The sequence below is a fragment of the Trichoplusia ni genome, chromosome 11 (genome assembly GCF_003590095.1).
Source record: "Trichoplusia ni isolate ovarian cell line Hi5 chromosome 11, tn1, whole genome shotgun sequence".
NCBI classification, from domain to species: Eukaryota; Metazoa; Arthropoda; class Insecta; order Lepidoptera; family Noctuidae; genus Trichoplusia; species Trichoplusia ni.
In genome coordinates this window covers 13,773,190-13,797,425 of record NC_039488.1, presented here as the reverse complement: position 1 = coordinate 13,797,425, position 24,236 = coordinate 13,773,190, and the positions used below count along the sequence as shown (strand labels likewise).

Below are 24,236 nucleotides of genomic sequence, written 5' to 3'. Positions count from 1 at the left end.
ATGGCCTTAAGCCATATCTTAAAGTTATTTTCAATATTGGAGGTGTGGCAGCACAATATAAGGAGTAGAGATAGAATCTCTTATCAAATCCTCAATAACTATTAAGTTGTGGTAGGCTCTCCAGACTGGACTGATTCTGTTACATCTAATTCATGGAAACTTACATTAGGTTACCTCGAAATTCAATTATGATTGATGAGTTTAATCCAGCTTCAGTTAGTAGCGACTAACTACTGATTGACTGTGGCATAGTTTCTATATTAGGTTAGAGTAATATTATTTCAGGAAAGTTCACACAACGTCTGTATTAGACTCGACTAATAAAGTTTAGGTTTAAGTGGTATGGTTTCATTGCTTTTACTTCGTTTATAAAAAAAAGACTGATAAGGAGGGCCAATTTTTAATTTATTACAAAATTTTATTTGCTTTCAACTACCTCTCCGACTGTTATTAAATCTATTTTAATTTGATCCACTTCTCGGTATTTTATTGACATGGAGATCGTGAGATGCTGGAGCTGGAAGGTGGCTGTATGAGCTGAGTCCGCTCGTAACGAGTAAAAGAAGACAAGTAAAAGGTTTTTTGACGAAAATAGATTATTTTTCAGTTTAGTCTTGTTGAACGATGTTTACACTAATGCTTAACAGACTAATAGTAGGAGTCCTAGTCTAGGACACAGTTTTGTTACACGTCGCGTTACCACAATATTATAAACGTTAATTACTTTAAGTGGCGAAGACAAAGTGGGGGTCGTGAATTAGTAATCAATAGATATTAAGATAATATAAACAATAGATTTAAAGGCATTCAATTTTATGTTTGTTAAGATTTTATGTTCAGCGGAAAAGAAACAAAATTACAACAAAGCCTGGTCGCTGATCAAATGAGTGGCCGTAACGCCGTTTCTTAACCTCGTAAGGAACTGTGTAATGTATTGCCATGCCCCGTGAAAGTATTAACTGATGACCAGCCTAGTGACAGACGGATAGAGAGAAAATCCTCAGTAATAAAATTAGCAAATAAATATTTCACACTTATCAATCACACGTAGCACATTCTCATTAACGCAAATCATAGTTTCAACAGAACCACAGGAAATCGCAAGTAATTTTTATGTACTAAAATTATAGAACAAAAGTTTGTCAGACAGACTCGAGTTTGTTTGCGTATCGAAAAGTTATTGTAACGGTACGTTGTGCTATTGAAGAAGTTTTCTGTTTATCATTCTATTGTTTTAGTTTAAACAAAGCGACAAAGCTTAATACAGTAGCGATAGTTACGTTTAACTTAGATAAGAGACACACCCGATAAAGAGTTATGAATGAACAGAGGTGGCAAATTACTTAGTTTGAATGACCCTTTATTTTGCTTTATGATTTATTGACGAGAAATCACTAGTGTCATTATAATTTAAAAATGATTGTTCCTAGACATGGATGATGATGACCCTAAAACTAAAACATTCAAAACACAATAGACACACCACTCATTACATTACACAATTACCTATACCGCGCCGTCTCGGACCTGTCTAATGGTGTGTGTTTATTTAAGACTAAACTAAAATGGTTTTATTTTATCTAATGTCTAGTAAGGCTTGTTTAACATAAATGCAACGTCATATAGTTTATTCCAATAAGAATTAACGCCTACTTGGAACCTCTAATAGTTAGACAGTCTGTGAGTTTTTCTAATATAAGATGAACAATGCAATTAATACTATTTTTACATCATTCAAGTTTAATCGTCAGTGCTATTTCATTTGTCAGTGAATAGTGTTCGATAACGACCATAAAAAAATACCTTTAGTAAAAATGAGCGAAAATGAAAAATTACAGAATTATGAATATAGTAAAGTTGCTACTTTAGATGGTGTAATTGGTAAGTGTTTTATGAAAACAATAGAAGTTAAAGTTAAAATAGACGGTCAGAATAGAGAATCGTGGAAGGATTTGGGGGAGGCCTTTGCCCAGCAGTGGGACACAGTGGGCTAGATAAAAAAAAGTTAAAATAATAATCACAGTGATTATCGTGCCGTAATTCAGTAATAATGTGAAGTGCAGTACAAAATACTTAAGTTGTAAAACAGATTTAGCTGGCGGAGCAGTCGCCGTTGTATTTAATGTCTTACATGCAGTAACTTGCCTTACATGTCAACACTCTAAATGTTTAGATGAGTTCAAATTTCTTTCTTTTTGTGCCGACTTCAAAAAGGATTAAGGATTGTCAAATTGTTGTTACTTTACCGAACTTTAGACTCCATGAACTGATTGTGTTTATTTTTTTTTAATTTATCGTGGAATAGCTATTGATGTAGTTTTCTTTTGAACTCGGGGTCCAGTATTAGTCAATCAGTAGTAAATGATACTAAGTCGAATTAAAAGTCAAAGTATCTTTATTGTTTGCATATGTAAGTTACAGATCTTAACAATATATTCGAGTATCAATATACACAATATATATACAATAGATGAATCTATCATCACAGTTTATAGGCGTTACTTGACTAATTTCTGACCCAACCGGGGTCCTTAATCATGAACTGAAGCGGTGGTGGAGTCACGAATCCAACTGTTAAAAAGTAATATTTTTTTATTTCAGAAAAAGAAAATGTTCCATTAAAATATGGATATGGAGTCAGATACATTCAACTAGTCATATACTTTCTTTGCATAGTCGTTTGTTTCATAGGCAGAGGTCACATGGGTGTTACTGTAGTGGCCATGACTAGTAATTTTCATAGAAACGCGAAAGTTGTAGAACATCATGTTATAAATGGAATCGAAACAAATGCAACTACTGAATACAATGCAACTATTAAAGAGCTGAATAATACTGTGATACATGAAAGTGCTTTAGATAACATTACAGCTAAACGTTATACGGTAAGTTTTATTAACAATCTTATCCTTGAAACAGATTACGTAGGTATCTAAATTAAATATTTCGTTTGCCAAATATTTGAGCCATCATCTCCAATCGATACGTTTCTGAACTACTATCACCATAAATCAATTGTTTTGTTTTGACCTAAGTCTCTTCGTGTACCCAACCACTGATCATTGGCTTAAAATTTGGTCATCAGTCCGTCTCAACATCAAAAAGTTTTTAATTTATATAGGCCGTTTAACAGTAACTTTAAAATCGTTATAATAAGGACTCTAGTTACGCGTCATCTTATGTTTCATGACTTACATAGATTACAAGAAGGTAACGTTACTGTCGGTCAACATTTTTTGTAAGTTCAATTATCCAATCCCGAATACTCGATTTACTTGTTTAAGATCTTGAAGGGACCGAAATTGGAAATTATTGAAACTTTGATCCTAGATTTCCTTCTTCATAATAGGACCTTGTTCTTGTATTCCAGACGTACGATTGGCCAAAATCAACGCAAGAAATGATGTTAGGCTCATTTTTCTTGGGCTATTGCATCATGACATTTCCCATTGGATTGCTTACGCAACGGTTCGGTGGAAAATTACCTTTGCAGATTGCATTACTTGTAAATGGTCTAGTGTCTGTCATGACACCCTGGCTCACGGATCTAGTAAGTTCAAATTTCATTTTCAATCATTTTCATCAATATGCCTCTGACTATGATATTATGACATGTTATCGATGAAAAATATATAACGAGATGATCTTCCTTGCGGAGGAGAGACCGACGTAGTCCCGGCGTTAACTTTGAGATACACTTACACTCACGGGAATACTTTACTTTTCCTTCACATGAGGAACAGAACCAAAACACAAATTTCTGCAATCCTCATTCAGTTTTTTTTTTATAAAAAAAACCTCCCAGAGCTTTGCTGGGTGTTTAGTGAGAACACAACGAGCGGACTCCTTAAATACAAAACAATAAGCTTCCAAAGATTTTCTTCTGAATAATTCCAATGAAGCACCTAACATTTTCCGCACTACTCGTAAGTAATTTAATCCTTGTGTCGTGGATGTGCCACAAACATTCAAGTCATATGCACAAAGACATGCAGTCACAGGACAAACATGTGTTGAACACACAAATGCTCTTCCTACGCGGGTTCGACCCGCGGCATGTCGCACTCATTGAGTTTGGCGTAGTTACGTCAACCCGGTGGGCTAACCGTGCAGTCAAAATAAACGTACGTTCTGATATTTCCAGGGAGGTTGGAAGGCAGTCTGCGCGTGTCGTATCGCACAGGGCCTGTCGCAAGCTGGTTTGTATCCCAGCATTCAGAACCTGCTCGCAAAGTGGGTACCGATTAATGAGCGTGGGACTTTGACCAGCTATGTATATACAGGTATGATCTAATTTTGAACTTAACTAGCTTGGCAACATGAGTATCGGTGCTTTCAGTCTGTTGCTAAGTAAGCCTGTTTTAAGTTTGAAGTCTTTATAACTAAAGTAAGGATGACTTGAGACTGGAGACAGACATAACCTTGTTATTTGACTTATGGTGTATCCATTACATAAATATTAGACTTCAGTTGATGTTGTATTTAATTTGTATTTTATGTAACAATGGTTTACTGATGATAAGGTACAAACACTTTTTCACGATAATGATATTTTATTTTGCTAAATAAGTGCTCTTCAATGACGTCAGTCTTCTCACAACAAATAGATTTTTAAACTGATTAGATCACTTTGAACAATCTCACATACGTTATTTTATGATTTAAAAATAATTTGATATTAAGGAAGTTTAAATATTTATAGAGTAGCGTCTTGTTCAGGAGTTATAGGGTTCTGTGGAACGGTCTATTTTTCTATCAGGCGCATTAGTGTCACGTTAAAATTAATACACTTAAAGCTTTGACCCCTATGAAAAATTCCAAACTTTCATACTGAACAACTGAAAACAACAACAACTGAAAAATTTACAGGTTTTGTAAACAATATCCATATCTAGGCAAACAGATTTTTCAATAAATGTATTTCCTAGAAACTTAGAACGTATGTGATGATGAATCATTTTTTATACGTATTATTGTCTGTACTGTCAGGTTCCACAATAGGAACAGTTATAGCGTTCCAGTTGTCTGGTCTCCTGAGTGACAGCCGGTGGGGATGGCCCTCAGTGTTCTGGGCAGTCGGCATGGTGTGCCTCGCCTTGTTCCTCGTACTAACTGTGTTCGGTGCCGCCACGCCTGCACAGCACAGCTCTATCAGCCCAGAAGAAACAAATTACATCATGGGACGTATTGTTGAAGGAAAAGTCAGGGTAAGTTTTTTATTAATTCATTTATGATTCTAAAGCTACAAAAATCCTTACTGGCTAAACTGAAACGATAGAGTGGTGACATCTTGTACCATATTATAGCCATGAGAGAAAATTTTAGTCAGTTTGAATTCAATTAGAGGTTATAATCTATATCTATACTAATATATAAAGCTGAAGAGTTTGTTTGTTTGAACGCGCTAATCTCAGGAAATACTGGTCCAAATTGAAAAAATCTTTTTGTGTTGAATAGACCATTTATCGAGGAAGGTTATAAGCTATATACCATCACGATGCGACTAATAGGAAGATATAATGGAAAATGTAAAAAAAAATAGGGTAGGTATAAATCATAACTTATATTTTTTAACCACGCGGACGGAGTCGCGGGTAGTAGTATATATTATCATAAATTCACACTTAAATCTTCTCTGGTAGTCATTATAAAAAAAGAGTTTTGAATTCGTCACAACTTTAATAAAATAACAGTGTTAAAAGCAGTTCAAAAGTGGGACAAAAAGAACAAACAATTGAAATATTTCGAAACCTCAAGCTAACTATACTATTGTATCTTCTACTACCTCAATATACGAAAATTTAGTTTACTAAACAAGGGTTTAGTTAACCTAAATATTGTGTGTAGTTTCTTCTCTTTGGTTAATTAAAATATTTGTTGTGTGGTGCCTACAAGGATATCAATCTGAATATTAAATAACAAGTAGAAGATAATTAATTCAAATAATTGTTACCACTGAAAATTTATTAAAATACAGAGAAGTTTTTTTTGTTATATATATATAACTTATATATATTTCATTTTTGTAATGAGCAACCACGGATTAAGGTAAGTTCTCTTTAAGATCCATTATATATAATACCAACCTATGACTGTCTTGCATAACCTTTGATCACCAGTATGCAAGATTGCTCTGATAGGCAAATAGTCAACCGAACGCATTGAGCGATTTTATATAATTGATTTTGTATAACTTGTTTCTGAGTGCCCTAGATATGTTTGATAAAAGTCCGTCAAGCCTTATTTGGTCTAGCAGTCGGATTAGTATTTGGTTTTGTTAAAAACTATAATGTTTTATATCCAGGTGTGTGTTTGCGTAACTCATGTTTTCTTATTTGATTTCCAGAGACCAAAAACTCCATGGAAAGCGATCCTCCGATCTCGGCCGATGTGGGCTACTCTGACTACGCATGTGGGCAGTGGGTTGATATTCGTGTTCTACTTCACACAAATGCCTTCTTATATTCACTACATACTTGGCATAAATGTTAGGAGCGTAAGTATTTTCTTGACACAATATTAAATTCTCAGAGAAAAAAAAATTGATACCTATTAATTTGCCATTTAGCAATTTAAGATTTTCTCCTTTCTAATACTGTCGTCAGCATTTGGTGATGGTTCAAATAAATTTGGTTTGAATAAATTTCAGAGTGGTCTACTATCTTCGTTGCCGTATGTTGCCAGTTTTTTCACAAGCCTTGCGTTTGGAATGATATCAGATTACCTCACAAACAATAAAATACTTTCACTGAGAAACGCGAGGAGAATCTTCAACACTTTCGGTGAGCTTATACAACATTAAATAATAATTATTATTATTTTTTACCAAGCACCATTTTTATACATAAGTTTTCGAGAGAATATTAAATTAAAAATTTAAACAAAATTATAGAGATACGACGAAATCAATCTGCCTAACTTAGGAGTAACTAGTACCCATTTGCCAGGGTAACATGGTGAGTCTTGCTGTCAGACTTTCTGGCTTCTCACTACCCTGTAATGACTGTCAATCATAAATTACTTGGCTTCCTAAATATGGAAGAACTCGTTATGACATAGATGGTCACATCCATGACCGACCGTATCTAGTTGTAGCCACAAACTCCTGGTAGATATAAATTTATATTTTCTTTTAGGTTTAAAATTGTATGGAGATTTTAGTATAAAATTGCGATTTTATTTCAGCCCAAATCGGAATATGTTTGCCGCTAGTGCTCGCATCATTTACGACAAACCAATATGTGGCCTTGTTTTGTCTGGTTTTCGCCATGGCGGCTCATGTGGCGATACACGTAGGATGGATGGTAAGAGCTTGTTAATGTATCGTAAATTCTAAAAAATACCAACGTATTTAACTGACAGGCGTTCAGTTTATATCCATAGCAACGAAACACAAATTGCTTTCCATTAATAATCTCAATGATGTTGATGTGATGTGAATATGTCGATTTTAAATTGGTAATTTTAATTTTAGTGTTAGTGTATAAAGGTATTTTTTTTCAAATTCCTATCGTTTTACGTAGGTCTCCTGCTGCATATTAAAACTTCAAATTTATCATTTCAAAATCCGTATCACCAACTTCCATCCAAACATATACATTAAAATCAAGGTTCCTAATGTCTGTAGGTGAAAAGTGAAGAACCTTAAGTCACATTTTATGAAGTATTCAGTAGAGCTCATTAAAGATGTTCATATCCATATTCATGTCTAGGGACTTAATGTTATTTATAATTTTACATCTGCGAAATAAGCGACTATTGGACTTAATGTCTTTTACCATTTGATCAATGCTGGTATTCTAAATAAAAATAATTTAAAACATAAAAATGACAAAAAAGTTAGTAGTTAAGGTCTTTTAGCTTTCACCTATAGATGTATTTCGTCATCTCATTTAAGGTGAACCACATCGACCTAACCCCGAACTTCAGTGGGACTCTCATGATGTTGGGGAACATGTTGATGAACATCTTCAACGTTTTGCTGCCCATCCTAGTCTCTCATGTAGTCACCGACGTCGTAAGTATTACAACTAATTAAGTTTTGCCTGGTCTACGGGTAACTCTGACTAGCCTATTGGTCAAGTGGTTACTTGCCCTGACTGCTATACCAGAGGTTCAATTCCTATATAGGAAAAAATATTGTTTGCTGAGCAGAATCATGATCTAACTTGGCTATATGTTTTTATAAACATATATGTCTGTTTATCAGTTGTCAAGTACTCATAATACAGAGTTCTCTCAATTTGAGACTAGATGGCGTTGTGTGAAATTAGTGAAATAGACTTTTAATTACATTCTCCCACTTTCTTCATGCTAGTCTGTGTGCACAAGTGTACACCGATTAAGCACCCCACTAGAAAGTTTGAAAATGTTAATCAAAGTTCAGTTTTGGTTGGCCACCAAATTTTAAATGTTAGCCACCAGGTCTATCATGTAAGATCTGCTGAATGAAAACTAACAGACTCTGGTGGTGATGGGTTTTATAAGGAAGTCAAACAAAATATATTATTTCAGGGAAATCAAATACAGTGGCGTATAATGTTCTTCATAGTAGCTTCTATCAGTCTTCTCTGCAATATTGTCTTCGTAGTCTGGATGTCAGCTGATGTCCAGCCTTGGAACGACCTTGATGAGAATGGTAAATATTTTTCATACAAAAATGTATAGCCCATATGTTTATACTAGAAATATGCAGCTGCATTATACATATTTTTATTATTCTCTTCTTAATTTACTTCTATGGGGTAACTTTTAAATAAGTATTTAAAATTAAATTAATTCTTTACTAGTTTTACTTTCCTATTTTTTTTTGAGACAAAACTTTTTAAGACTCGTTTCTTATGTTTGAGCATTTCTAACTGCTCTAATTAAACCTGATAATTGACCTAATTTTAAATCAGATCTTTACTTCAAGAAGTTAAGAAAATAAAATAATATTCATATTATAATTTGATTACGTTCGTAATTTACAGATACGTGTTTGGAAGAAATGAAACCAGAATATGAGGAAGATAAAAAAGAGAAATCAAGCACATGATGCGAAAATTAAAAAAATAGAACTTGTGTTTAATATCCACGTTTTGTTGTTAGGCCATAGGTATCGTTAAAAATGTAACTAAATGCCATTAACTTTGATAAGCGCCTTGTGATTTTGATATTTCCCAGTGATTTCTTTAGCGTGAATGAATGCAGTAATGCCAAGTGTATGTACTTGCAAAATGTTTTAATTTTAATAAATATTTTTTACATGATTTTCTTTATTATCTTTTATATGGTTTGAGTGAGTGAAACGTTTTTATTTCGAAGTCAAATAATCTTTATTGTGTTTAGTTAGGTGACAGAATGTTGGTCAAAACAATTCAAAAGAAGCGTCGGTCGTCCATCATAGTAAAGATCTCGGGTCGAGTCTGGATGAGGCTAGCAGAACGTAGAAACTTAGACTAGAAATTGGCACGAGAAAGGGGAGGCCTATGCCCAGCAGTAGGAGGATAAAGGCTGTGGATGATGATGATGATGATTCAAAATTTCGCATAAATTTTAAATCAAAAATATATCTTCAAACTTTTACCATGAATCAAGAGTTTTATTATTCTCAAGGTGTGTATCAGTAAGGAAATACATCTGTAGTTCACAGTTAGTTAAGCATTTCTAAAACGAATCAATAGTGCAGTAACAACCTTTCGATCATCAAATAAATTAAATGTGTCGTTCGTTATGTAACTATTTTTTGCTGAGCATAAATTCTTGATTAGAAATCAGATATCTAGGAGACTTGTTAAGATTATAACTACAGTAAATAATTCGATGTTTTTCTGAAATGTATCAATTGTAGATATTATTATACACAACATTTAAATAACATAGTACCTACGTTTCACATGACGTATAAAAAATAATACTTGTGCAAATAAAATTTCATGAAAAGATAAACTCATGCATTGTAAAGATTCAAATGAGGTATGATTAAAGTCCATAAAGAAGAATTCCTCACACATTCGTCAGAAGAATCTACAAAGAGTGTCAGATGTCATTTGAAGGAGAAATAGTTGCGCAATAATTTATGTAGATAAAATACTTTTATGGTTGATCTTAACTGAAAATCTTATAGCTCTGTAAATACATAGCTATTAGGTATAAATATAAATTAAGATTAAATGGAAAAAAGTAATAGATTTAAAAAAAATCTAAAAATCCACGCTTTTCAACGTCACTCCATTCAAATTTAATCAAAATCGGTCCAGTCTTTTTTATAGTTGTAAATTGCATTTTCATACGGTTTAAAACTACCCTGAAAATTTCAGCCTGCTGGCTTATCGGGAAGTGCCCCAAAATTGAGTTAAAAAAAAACAACCGGAACGAAAAACAAACAAGAAAGGAGAGTGTATAAAACATGGGGAAATTATAACTTTGATTTAATTGTGAGCATGAATAATATTATGTAATGTAAAATAATAATACGGACCGGATTTTAGGCAGCCGAATTCTAAAATTGACCATTTCTATTGGAGCCGTGTGAAAGATATTTTACTTGAAAATCTATAATCTGTTACCGGCCCTGAAATGGGGAATCATTATTTTTTTGCTGCCAAGGAGGTCATAAAATCAAACTGCATACTTATTCAATCTATGCAGTCAAAATCACTTTTCTTTGATTATTATTCAAGTTTTCACAACGTTTCAGCCGACGCCCACTTTTCACGTTTATGAAAGGTACGGAAAATTTTTGCAGATAGATAAAAAAAATCGGTTGATTCCGGTTGAAATACGTAGCTATCTCATAGTAAGAGTCAATAGTAAGACATCTGAGATAACTAGTAGCATTGAATTAACTGGTGTTTGCAATTTGATAAGAACTAATCACGTTCATACAATAATGCTCAATGCTCAAACATGATAATTTATGGCGTGTGCTAACATTTTTATTTAACTTAGAATGAAAATAATTTGAATGGTTTTTATAAGTTCGGTCTTTTGCTATTTTAGGGTTCCGTACCCAAAGGTCAAAAACGGACCTCGGTTTCTGAGTCCATCGGCCTGGGCCTGGCCTGAGTCTTAAGAACCGTGATAGTTCGAGAGTGGAATTGTGATGTATTTCTATTGACCCCATACCAAAAGAAACTAAACATACAGTTTGATGTTAAGCAACAATTTTTACAGTCATACATTTTTTTTAAATTAGATTTTTTCACAAAATTCGTTATCTAGTCAATCTGTTTTTTTTAGCTTCATTGGACATAAACCTCAGTGTCAGAACTCCTACTCGCACTTGACCAGTTTTCTGAAAATTTTAATAACATTGTTCGACCATTACTTAGACGGCCACTGGACATTTATGTAATTATTATCAAAGCTACAAGAATACTTAAATACGAACGTCAAAAACTATGTGTTTGCTTATCATTACTGCTCTATGTAAACACGGAAATATTCGCCAGTGTATGTGCAGCCTTGGATTGGTAGCACAAATAATATACCCAGTCCCAAAGGACGTGCGACGCCTTGTCGACAGACAAGGAATGTAGAAAGTAGATGGAAGTACCACTCTTGCTAAACAGGCCAAACTACATTTATCATTGTTACAATAAAAAAATACATATTTTGTAAAAAATATATTTCACAACCAACCGTATACGTTTGTTTCGCCACAATCTTTACATCACAAAACTAAAGAACGGTTATTTCTTTTGAAGTTATAAAAGCTTATGGGATTGTAAATAGCTTCGTAACGCAACATGTTAAGGCGCCACTTTGTCTGCCTTCTCATTCTCTTAAGTAGGGGCAGCAACTTAGATTGCTTTAAACAACTTTTTTTTCTACCGGACTCAGGTGCATTCAATTTTTATGTCATGTTGGACTGCAATTTTAGCCGACTGTAAAGGTCACCATGCCAATTTATCTGTGGAAACAAACGCTTGTTCTGGGTCTGAGTATCTTTTGCATGCTACTTGTATGTGTGTGGAGCTTCCAGCGACACAAACATTTAATTCCTTAGCGCCGGAGTCGTTTAAAAAAAAAAATATAACGACGAAAATTACAAAGGGAATACGTTAGTTTATCAATATTTTTTCCAGTACTACGGGGGTATAATGTCACTTCCCGCTTTTTTTCTAATTTGCATGCCACCAGTGAATACAACCTCATAGAATAATATTTATGTTAGTGTAGTTATGTTTTGTTTATTTGTTTAGTACCTAATGCGATCGGGGACTCCGAGCGCCACGGATAGTTATCCGACATTATAATTGTGTTGAAAGTCGAGTAAAATATCTAGAGAAGAAAAAGATGTTAATAATTTAGAATTTTCACACGTTCACATACGTATGTTAGCCAAATAAACTAGAGCCTGGCTGTATGAATGTCAATCAAATTATATAAAAATAAGAATCTTAAAATCTCGTAACAATGAGGTTTTTGAAACTGCATAGACAAGTGAGTTAGAGGGATAAAGCCTATTAAATCCGCTTAATCAATTTCGCTTTTCCACTATTGAGCATAATGGCTACGCATAAATCTATATTACGCGATGATTCTACGTATCTGTATTATAATTTAGATGACAGCTCGCGGTTCTCTTCACTAATATTCTGATTCAATTTATGAACCATGTTGGTACAATAAAACGTACTATATCTAATATAAAAATTATTTATTCACGTTGTATGAATTCAAACAAATATTTTCCCAACCGTGAAATAGACATATTAAAATAACGATGATAATAAGGGGAATTTGTTATAAATTTTCATTAGTCCAAGATTATTTCATGACGGTGAGATGGCCTTAGAGTTCCGTGAATGGATTTGTCTTCACTAAGGTGGACCCACTGCAAAAAAATATTTAGTTACATGATTTTTAAATTATATATTATTATGCATCTCAGAAAAATTGTAAATGAAAATATTTTGGGTGAATCTGAATTCCAAATATTGAAATCTAGAATTGCCTATTCGCATCGATTAACGTTGCTCAGCCTTTCCGTATTCAAAATTAGGAACGACTTAAAGTAATAATTGCTTGCTTCCTCTTTCCGGGAAAAAATAAAAAAATACGATACGTTATGCGAATATCTATCGTCACGATATATTATGTGCGTTCAACAAAAAGAGCTGCCCGCCAATCCGTTGAATCTGGACATAGTCCTCACTGCTGCAGCCAGCGGTCTCGATTAATTTTCGCAACTAGGGCTTCTTTTGTGATCCATGGGACCGCTCACCTGAATACAACCACAATAATGGTAGTGGTTTTTATCCTATCTTGTTCTATTCAGATACTCTCCGAACTCAACCAAGCTTGCTAAGAATTTGACTGAGTGGGTACGAGACAAGCTTTTCTCTCGTGGACCAAGTTTTAAAATAGGTTCAACGCGTTTTTGTCAGTTTTTTTTTCGCTTTAAACGTAATTCAAGTTGCAACTTATGCAACTTCAGAATAAAAATCTGTTGTGTACATTACAGCTTTCTCAAAAAATGATTCGAATGATTTCGTAAACTCTCGCATTTATTTATACCAAGTATTGCGTGAAAAATATGCTAATAGAGACGCCGCCTCAAAAGATACGGTCTGATATCTACACGCAATGCGATTATATTTTCTTCGCAGGACCAGCAGTACACCCAAAATTATTAAAAACATGTTCGTAGGATCAGAGAGATAATCAGAGAAGTCAATATCAACACCAGACGGGTGTGATATTTTCGCAGTAACAAATTTCTCGAAGAACCCAAAATTTGTTTGTAATGACACATAAAGATCTCTGTCAAGTAACCATCTAAGTTGATCACGAAACTCAAAACTCCTAAGACCAGTTCTTGGTCTGCTGAAGGACTGCCATGAATCACTGGAAATAAGGATTTCTAATAAGTCTGTTGGAAAGAGTGGTTTCCGTGATGGGTGGAAAGTGTGGATGAATTTTGCCTAAAATGATCTAATTAAGTTCGCCCACGAATCTCTGTTTAGTCCAGCCAAAAGTTCCCTCTAAGACGGCTGGCTGTTTTCTATAACGTACAAGCTAAAACTCCTCCGATCCATTTAAAACCATCTCCATTTATATCAATCGATGTATCTTGGGATCCATTTATTTCATATCAAGCATGCATTCAGCAGCCGTCATAGGGTGATCCGTGACGGTGTCATCGAGCTCCGGAATACTCGCCTTATCTTTTTAGTTGGAAGTGTAATTCAAGCAAATCCCGCTCATAACTAGCGAATAAGTTCTTTCTATGGATAACTGTTCTATGGTTCTTTTTCAATATTAGGAGACTTTTCTTTCCTTAAGAATCAATACGGAAAACGACTAACTTTTTATCCGTCGTCGATCCACGGACATGAAAGACTGGTTGATGCCACCCATGGTACTGATATTAAAATGGCTTCGGTATTTTGAATCCTCAGGGTTTACCTGCCTGATTTTTTTTCCTTAAGTACATGTATAAGGTGAAGGTTCCAGAAAAACCTGCTCTTTGACCCTTTTTTGACTTCCTTCCAAGCACCGTAGACCAAGTGATACATTGAGCAGTGCATGTTGCGCTGCTGGTTCCACATTCGCTACTGCAACTATCATTCTTCCATTTCCGACAGCGAATTTCGATCTATACCTCGAACCGGGAACTGATGCGGCCTGAGCACTCAAACACCGGCGATGCACTCAAACATTAATATAAACTAATAATAATAATAAAGCGAAATCTGATGATCTCACTCATCCTTATCTCTATCAAAATTCTGTTCATACACTCGGGAAGTTTTAAGAATGACAAAATAAACGTCTGTACAAATAATAGTATATCGCATGCAACGCCACTGTTTATGACACGGTATTTGTGAAAGATAACGGAAATTTGATGATTAGATAATTATCCAACAATGAGAAGAAAGACTCATTCATAGATACATTTAGTTCATTCAATGAAGATATCATAAAAAGCAGTTGAGAAAAAGAAATATAGCTTAAAACGTCTCCTGGCTTCAAGTGGAATTGAGCCATAAATTTGGTCTTGACCAAGTACTTATATAGTTCAGTAAAAAAAAAAATAAAGTGGATAAAAACGTGAATGAAGTCTATTAAATATTTCGGATTAACGAAGGCGATTAACAAGCGGCTGACAAAAACAATCACAAAGGTTTATTCATCACAAACATTTAAAACTTGCCGTTTAATGCTGTATTTCTTGAAAATCCATTGACGATGACGTCTGAAAAGCAAGATATTGAAAAGAAAGAAATTCAGAATAATTTTGACGGTGAGTAAAAAGTTTTTATCCTCAACCTTCTTCGTGTCTAACTAGCAAACTAACTAGCAACTTTCAAATACCCTGAACTACTTACATGATATTTTTTTAACCAATAAATACAATATATTTCATGACGAGTAATATCGTTATCAAAATTAATTTGAACCTGTATAACACAATTTACTGTTAACATTGGTACGACATTTCAATAATATTATGAGTCAATTCTTTGTTGAACCCTTTGATAAACTGCAACAAGCTTCGCAGTCGAATGAATTTTACGCAATTTTAATTATACGTATTTAAAATAACACAGTTAGATCAAAAATAAAATAATCAAGAAAGTAAACGAATCTTAGAAAAATCAGTTCTTAAAGTGAAAATTAAACTGAATAACAAATTATATTCATAAGGCAATTTTTTAAAAGTCGGTTTAGTTCAATTTTAGAAACAAGTCCTCTTAAAAGAAAAACTAATTGTAGAAATAATAAACAAGCACCTCGACCAAACTCAATCAAATTATTAAGGTTCCGAATAGCACCTATACCTTTTCGAAATAAATCACGTCAATTAATAAATCAAGTAAATCGGATCAGGAAACTCGGAGTAATCGGTGTCCATACATTAAAATACCCAGTATTTAAAACCGTCTTCTTTTAGAAGGCGCAACTCCAATCAAAACGTTACGTTATTTAGAAATTCAAGAATCTAAACAAAATAGTTTCGTAACTATTTCCTGTGATATTATTATCTCGTTATAAAGTCAAGTGCAGTCGACGTCACTAAATAAAGATATCAAGATCACACACATAAAGATAACAATCACATCTACTAGTAAAATAGTACAACTGCATTTACATTGTCTATGACTAATACAACATAAGGTATTCAACAAATCGTTACTGTATCTAAAAGACATAAACAAAAATTATTAAACTTGTAAAATATTGACTGCACATATTAACACAAATCAGAACATATTAACACTAATATTAATTAATTTCAGTATCAAAATGGGGTTACCGTCACCAGCAAGCATGTATTTTATTCTGCACGCTGACCATAGCGTACAGCATGCGATCCTGCATGGGAGTATCCTTGGTGGCCATGACAAAGTATGCTGAGCCAGATGACAACACTACCTCCATCATAGATGATGCTAAGCAGTTCCAACCTCAAGGAGTACTGAATGCTTTGATGCTGACTCCTCCAGTAAGTACACTTCATACTTGCCAATTTATATTCAATAACCACTCCATAAAGAACGATATTGGTCAGACTGGAAGTGATAGGTGAAGAACCAGATATTGTGGTGCACCTTAACTTATTTCTTCTGAAGATTTTTATTTGAATAGAACATGAATTTGAAAAAACCTATAATATATATTTTTTTTGTGGTATTCCAGTATCCTACTTTTAACTGGGACAAGAAAACGCAAGAGGCTGTGATAGCCTCATTCTTCTGGGGCTACATGTCACTGCAGATCCCGGCTGGACAGTTAGCTCATAGGTTTGGTGCTCGGTATTTACTTACTGGTGCCATGTTCGTCAATAGTATAGTTTCTATAATGATGCCGCTGGCAGCTTATTACGTAAGTATTGTTGTCAACATAATCGCATACAGCTAACAAAAGATTAAAGTACTGAGTATTAATAAAATTGCCAATCTCCTACAGCTCCTTTAGACAGTTTTAGACATAGAAAACGCTTGAAAAGACATAGACATAAGACATTAGACAGCGAATAGACATCACACATAGAAAATACTCGAAGTGACATTTCGTTTGTATAAGTCACGTGATTTTGACCTGTCATCCCCATACATGGAAAACAATTGATGTCTTCCTTTGACTGTAACGAGTGTAGAAATGCCAGTTGGCTAGATGGGCAGGATTTCACCCTGCTAGCAATAAAACATTTAAAGAGCCAAGCTCGCTAATGTTGTTTTCTATGTCCAAAAATAAAATATCTGATAATTAAATTTGATTTTTCAGGGAGGTTGGATATGCACAGCAATATGTAGAGTACTACAAGGCCTTACTCAGGCTTGCATTGTCCCAGGCCTGCACACGTGTCTCGGAAAATGGGCTCCTCTGCAAGAAAGAGGAAGAATTGCCGCTTTTGTGTATGGAGGTAATGTTTCACTATTACTAAAGTCTCTCCGATTTGATGGAAACTATCAATCTATTTGTTTTATATTTTGATCTCAAACGAGTGCACCATTTGTAATACAGTCTTTCTTTTGAACTAGTCTTCATCTTCAATGCGTATATCTTCTGTGGATACTAATTCTATATTTAAAATTTCAGGCCAGGCTCTTGGCACCGTTTTCGGGTTACCGATGACAGGCTTTATATCCTCGTCTCGGTTAGGCTGGCCTGGGATATTCAGGTTTTATGGAATCTTATCTGGGATTATTGGACTTTTACTGTGGTGGCTAGCTGCTGACACTCCCGGAAAGCATACTAAAATATCTCCCGAGGAAAGGAAGTATATTGAAGATGAATTAGGATCAGGCGAGGACGCAAAGGTGCAGAAATTGATTTCATTGAATTTGTGTTTCAAGTTTCCTAATCCTGTGGAAAATATCTTCAAATATAATTGCAAGTAAATAAACTATATTTCAGAATATTCGTTCAGTCATATTCGTGATTCTAACCTATTATTTGTAATACAGAAAGTGGCTGTGCCTTGGGGAAGTATATTCCGACACAAGGGAATGTATGCTATCATTCTTGCACACATCGGACAAACTTGGGGGCAGGTTACTTTGTACTCAGAAGTTCCGGCTTATTTAGATAAAATTATGGGAGTAGATATAAAAGCGGTAAGTTATAAACATTTGATTAGATTACCTTATAAAATTCTTCAATGTTGAGTCAACTTTTGGGTTTTTTCCAGAATGGTCTGCTGACTGCTCTTCCGTTCTTGGTGATGTGGATCACTAACTTCTTCTTCAGTTACGTATTTGACATGCTGATTGTGAAGAATATTTTAAGTGTGACAAATACGAGGAAACTCGCCAACTCTTGCGGTAATATTGACAATTTATATTTAGGACGCTTTAGTTCTAAGACTAAATAACGGTACAGACAATTGATGTTTCAATGTCTATCATTCGCGTAAACCTAAAAAATCACTAATTATTATTGATGTTTCGGAAGTAAAATGAGAGAATGTTAAAAGTATTAACTTTTCTTTCACATTTACATTCAATTAATATTTGTGTTTATTATTTCAGGTCATATGCCGGCAGCTATAGGGCTGATTGCATTAGCATATGCACCGAAAAATATTTACGTCGTTGAATCGATTCTGGTGTTTACTTGCGCATTCAAGATATCATCTAACTTAGGATTCCACGTAAATATCTTTTCTTACGAAATTTTATCCTATTCAATGACCGAATCAAAATTGTAAGGATTTTATATTTTCCAGGTGAACCATATTGATATTTCACCAAACTATGCCGGAACAATGATGAGTATCAGTAATTTTATGTCCAACATCGGAGCTTCACTAGCGCCTCTAATTATAGGAGTCATATTGACTGATGTAGTAAGTGACAATATTATTAAATAGTCGAGTATAAAAAAAAAACTCAATGAAAAAAGACTGTTACAACTACAGTTATTTAAACCACATAATATTACACCAAACACGTGATCATTTAACCTGATTAATGAAGACTTGAAATTTTGAAGGTCTATGTCCACCAGTGGACGAATATAGGTTGATGACGATGATGATGATGAAGACTAAAATGTTCATCTTCTTCTCTTTCAGAATGACGCCTACCTTTGGAGACAAGTATTCTTAATGACAGCTGGACTTTATTTCCTGACCAACCTGGTCTATGTGATATTAGGAACCGGTGAGAAAGCAGCATGGAACGATCCACCGCAAGAGACAGAGGACTGTGAGGAGGGACAAGCTATGCTTGAGAAACCTAAATTGTAGAATTTAAAATTTAGATTAAAAAAAAATTAAAAGTATTAATTTATTTTTATTTAGAAACCTGAATACGGCCAATCAAAAGAACGAAGAAATTTACAATTAAAATTAAAATAGATAGATTTATAGATTTTTTATCCTTTGATTTTAAAATCTTCCCTTAAATACATTTGATAATAAACTACTACATGTTCCTTTCTGCACCTATTGTAACAATTCTCACTATTTTAATAATGTTATAAATTGTTAACGTTTGTCGTGTTACCTAAATTCCTAATCTTTGATGGAACTGATCTATTGAAGAGATTAAAACCCATTGGGGAAAAAACTGAAGAGACTGAAGTTTATTAATTTATGCGCCATGACAAATAAACTATCCACTGCGCAAAAAATAATTTATTGCTATTTATCATAGTTTGTCTATTTTCAATGTATTTACCATTCCTCTTTCTGACTTCAGCATTCATAAAATAATTCCTGCCTGTGATAAAGCAAGGTGAATAAGTATTCAATGGACTAAATCTGGGACCACCTGTAGGCATTGATCAATCTTTATGTCACGAATCTAAAAATGGGAATGACATATATAATAATGATTGGTTGTCTCTTTTTCACGAGAAAATGAGATACGTTGTGCAAATAACCTGGGACAGTTACACGTGTAGATACATCAAGCTGAACTATGATAGGGGTGTAAGTAGTGGCTCTTGTTGAATCAATGAGGAAAGAGTGCGAATGCAAATAAATTCCGGAACCGTTTATTTAGGTTTCTAGAGTACATATTAAAAGCCATAGGGGCGGGACCAAGGATACGACTATATACATGTACTTACATATAATGGGTATTATTTTGTTTGTATTTGTGTGTTTAATGGTTTTGATATTTAATGGGAGTCGAGGCAAAATCTGGTAGTTTTTTTGATTTTGATTTTCTGAGTAACGTTTACTAGCCCAATTTTGTATAAAAAAATACAATCAATTTCACCAAATAGGCTTGGTCACAAATCAATACAAAAAAAATGTTTTTTCATTTTGTTTTCAGGTTATATTTTGTATGTATGAGAATCTGATGTATATTATACTGCATACTAATATTTATTTAATTAGCACATTTTTTTATCAATCTATTTAAACACCTAGGTTTTTAAAGATAAAACCTAAAACCTAGGTTTTGCTGACAAGAACTCGATGAATTCCAATTAAAATTATATTATTTTATGAAGACAGTAGCAAAGTTTAACTTGTTACGTATTATAAAGATGTCTCACTTATCGTTATCTGTATCAAAATGCTGTTTATACACTCGGGAAGCTAGTTTCAAAAATCACAAAATAAACGGAGAGTTTTATCCAAACACAGCATGTCGCATGCAACGCCACTGTATGACACCGTATTTGCACAAGATAACGGAAACACGAATAACAAACAAGCAAACTATTTAACAATCAGATAATTATTCAACAATGAGATGAACGATCCATTTATAGATACATTTAGTTCATTCAAGGAAGATATCATAAAAAGCAGTTAAGAAATGGAAACATAGATTAAAACGTCTCCTGGCTTCAAGCCGAATAGAAGCCATAAATTAACTCTTGACCAAGTACTCAAATAATTTAGTAAAACAATCGAAAGTGGACAAAAACGTGGATGAAGTCAATTAAATATTTCGGATTAACAAGAGTCATTCACAAACGATTGAAAAAAACAATCACAAAAATTTATACATCACGAAGAGTTAAAACTTGCCGTTTAATGCTGTATTTTTTGAAAAACCATTGACGATGTCTGAAAAGCAAGATATGGAAAAGAAAGAAATTGAAAACAATTTTGACGGTGAGTAAAAAGTTTTTATCGGAATTCGTTTTCATGTTGGACTAGTTTTGGCAAATTCGGGGTTCAGATAGATTGAGTTATGTAGATAAATGTAAGCTTTAAATGCAAATGCGTAAATAATTTATTTGATGACGCATAATATTTGTTATCAATTATAATAAGGAAAAATAGTATATAATTTATTTAACCCGATTCTATTGCGTACAAAAATTATATTACGTAACGAAAATCACATCGTTTTACATTCATGCAGTAGACGTCATAAAACGGTTCCAAGATATAAGACAAAAACTCAAGTTGAACATTTTACTTATAAAAACAGAGATCTATAAATCATTTAGAGTCATAATTTGAATTTTCCTTAACATCATTATTATCTCAAGTGCAATAGATCTCAGTGATTTGAATGTCAAGACCACACAGGAAAAGAAAACAATAACATCTACTATTACAAGCAAATTGTTAGCAAGAAGATATTTAATAAATCTTGGCAATAAATCAACTAGAATAACGCACTATTTGCAACAAGAACTATCATAAAGAGATCGATTAAAAAAGTGAAAGCGAAGACGATAATACATATTAATAAATTTCAGTCTCAAAATGGGGTTACCGACATCAGCAAGCTTTCATTTTATTCTGCACGCTGACTATAGCGTACAGCATGAGGGCCTGCATGGGAGTATCATTAGTGGCCATGACAAAGTATGCTGAGCCAGATGACAACACTACCTCCATCATAGATGACGCTAAGCAGTTCCAACCTCAAGGAGTACTGAATGCTTTGATGCTGACTCCTCCAGTAAGTACATTCCATTTTCCATAATTCAATAAACTTCTTAAAAAAATGGGTGAAGCTGGATGATCTATACAGAGCACCGACTGATGTTGATCTATTTCACTCATGAACGCTATTTCAATGTTATTTCTTGCTTAAAAAGATCTTGATTCGCTTGTGACGTGTATTTTAAAATAAATTTAAGCAGATTATTCTAAAATTATTTCATTTTTGATATTCCAGTACCCGACATTTAATTGGGATAAGAAAACGCAAGATGCAGTGATAGCCTCATTCTTCTGGGGCTACATGACACTACAGATCCCAGCTGGACAGTTAGCGCATAGGTTTGGAGCCCGCTTCTTGCTTACTGGTGCCATGTTTATCAACTGCGTGGTTTCTATTATGCTACCGTTGGCAGCTTATTACGTAAGTTGAATCTTAATGTCAACATTAATACTCCTATCCTAAAACAGCATGAGTTGTGTATGAATAACTTTAATTTCAGGGAGGTTGGATATGCACAGCAGTGTGCAGAGTATTGCAAGGCCTTACTCAGGCTTGCATTGTCCCAGGCTTGCACACGTGCCTCGGAAAATGGGCTCCTCTTCGAGAAAGAGGAAGAATTGCCGCTTTTGTGTATGGAGGTAATGAATCTCAATTACTTAATATACGTATTTGTTTTTATTTGATCTTTTTCACTAGAACCTACCTAGGCTACTTGGTTAAATATTTTGATCTCGACGGAATTTCTTCCTCTAAGAATGTATTATGCAGTTTTCCTCGTCTATATTCTGTGGACACTAATATTATGTATTAAACATTTCAGGCCAGGCTCTTGGCACCGTTTTCGGGTTGCCGATGACAGGCTTTATATCTTCGTCTCGATTGGGCTGGCCCGGGATATTCAGGTTTTATGGAATCTTATCTGGAATTATTGGATTTTTGCTGTGGTGGCTAGCTGCTGACACTCCCGGAAAACATACAAAAATATCTGCAGAAGAAAGGAAGTATATTGAAGATGAATTAGGATCAGGAGAGGAGGCAAAGGTGCAGAAATTAATTTCATTGACTTTGTGTCTTAAGTTTCCCAAACCTGTGGAAAATGCCGTAAAGTAGATTTGCAAGTAAATAAACTGCTGAGTGACATTCGTGTTCATAACCTGTTATCTATTATGCAGAAAATGGCTGTGCCTTGGGGAAGCATATTCCGCCACAAAGGGATGTACGCTATTATAGTGGCTCACTTCGGTCAAACTTGGGGCCAGCTGACTTTGTACTCAGAAGTTCCGGCCTATTTAGATAAAATTCTGGGAGTCAATATAAAAGCGGTAAGCTAGAATATTTGTTAAATTACTTTAAATATATATAAAATGTTAAGCTCTTTCAACCTGGCCTTGAAATTTTCTATTTTAGAATGGTCTGCTGACTGCTCTCCCGTTCTTGGTGATGTGGCTGACGAACTTCTTCTTCAGTTACGTATTTGACATGCTGATTGTGAAGAATATTTTAAGTGTTACAAATACAAGGAAGCTCGCCAATTCTTGCGGTAATAATGACTCACTAGGCTTTATCTAAAAATGTTTTTGTAGGTGAAGATAAGATAATTTCAAATGAGATGCTCGAGTTTTAAGACTTAATAATGGTAGTGAACAATGATAATTCAATAGCTACATTTTGGTAAAACTTAAATTTTACAATGTTTATTTAATGTTTTGCTTATTTTATTATTTCAGGTAACATCCCAGCAGCTATAGGGTTGATTGCATTAGCATATGCACCGAAAAATATTTACGTCGTTGAATCGATTCTGGTGTTCACCTGCGCTTTTAAGATATCATCTCACTTGGGTTTCCATGTAAGTTCTTTTTTTATACCGACTTTAATCCCGTGCTAATAAGTATCAAAGAAACGTGTTAAGAATTGTTTATTTTTCCAGGTGAACCACATTGATATTTCACCAAACTACGCCGGAACAATGATGAGTATCAGCAATTTTATATCGAACATCGGAGCTTCAACCGCACCTTTAATAATTGGATTTATTCTTACTGATGTGGTAAGAAAATAATATTAGAAACAATATCATATTTAAACATTTGAATACGTCGAAGAGATTATTTATTCGTATAGTGAAATAAAAAAATATTTGCTTAATATTTAGACAGTCCATTACAAATCACGTCCACGATGAAGTTGACTAAAACATTCATCCTCTTGTCTTTCAGAACGATGCCTACCTTTGGAGACAGGTTTTCTTGATGGCAGCTGGATTTTATTTCCTGACCAACCTGGTCTATGTGATATTAGGAACCGGTGAGAAAGCTGCTTGGAACGATCCACCGCAAGAGACAGAGGACTGTGAGGAGGGAAAAGCTATGCTTGAGAAGCCTAAATTGTAGAAGTATTTTTAATTTATAGTAAAACAATAAGTACAAA

General features: G+C 34.2%; 2 protein-coding genes across 2 annotated transcripts; both read left to right on the top strand.

The window, feature by feature from the left end:
* The first annotated feature begins 1,807 nt into the window (after positions 1-1,807).
* LOC113499072 (putative inorganic phosphate cotransporter) lies at positions 1,808-9,252 on the top strand. Its single transcript, XM_026879413.1, has 11 exons — positions 1,808-1,881; positions 2,602-2,885; positions 3,371-3,550; positions 4,145-4,283; positions 4,990-5,207; positions 6,347-6,496; positions 6,650-6,782; positions 7,186-7,304; positions 7,898-8,017; positions 8,515-8,638; positions 8,973-9,252. Exons 1-11 carry the CDS (start codon positions 1,815-1,817, stop codon positions 9,035-9,037), a joined length of 1,599 nt encoding a protein of 532 aa, XP_026735214.1. The 5' UTR covers positions 1,808-1,814; the 3' UTR covers positions 9,038-9,252.
* Positions 9,253-14,897: 5,645 nt separating this feature from the next.
* Positions 14,898-24,236, top strand: LOC113498824. The gene is made up of 20 exons (XM_026878966.1): positions 14,898-15,238; positions 16,236-16,441; positions 16,636-16,821; positions 17,224-17,362; positions 17,539-17,759; positions 17,907-18,056; positions 18,131-18,263; positions 18,471-18,592; positions 18,668-18,787; positions 19,016-19,185; positions 20,925-21,019; positions 21,616-21,821; positions 22,041-22,226; positions 22,306-22,444; positions 22,627-22,847; positions 22,979-23,128; positions 23,214-23,346; positions 23,534-23,655; positions 23,737-23,856; positions 24,026-24,236. The coding sequence occupies exons 1-20, from the start codon at positions 15,184-15,186 to the stop codon at positions 24,197-24,199; spliced, it is 3,048 nt and encodes a 1,015-aa protein (XP_026734767.1). The 5' UTR covers positions 14,898-15,183; the 3' UTR covers positions 24,200-24,236.

Excerpts from the sequence above, each read along its gene's own strand:
- LOC113499072 (XM_026879413.1), top strand. The coding sequence starts at position 1,815 with ATGAGCGAAAATGAAAAATTACAGAATTATGAATATAGTAAAGTTGCT. Across the intron at positions 5,208-6,346 it reads TTGTTGAAGGAAAAGTCAGG|AGACCAAAAACTCCATGGAA; the intron begins GTAAGTTTTTTA and ends TTTGATTTCCAG. Across the intron at positions 6,497-6,649 it reads TTGGCATAAATGTTAGGAGC|AGTGGTCTACTATCTTCGTT; the intron begins GTAAGTATTTTC and ends AATAAATTTCAG.
- LOC113498824 (XM_026878966.1), top strand. The coding sequence starts at position 15,184 with ATGACGTCTGAAAAGCAAGATATTGAAAAGAAAGAAATTCAGAATAAT. Across the intron at positions 16,822-17,223 it reads TGCCGCTGGCAGCTTATTAC|GGAGGTTGGATATGCACAGC; the intron begins GTAAGTATTGTT and ends TTGATTTTTCAG. Across the intron at positions 18,057-18,130 it reads TGGGAGTAGATATAAAAGCG|AATGGTCTGCTGACTGCTCT; the intron begins GTAAGTTATAAA and ends GGTTTTTTCCAG.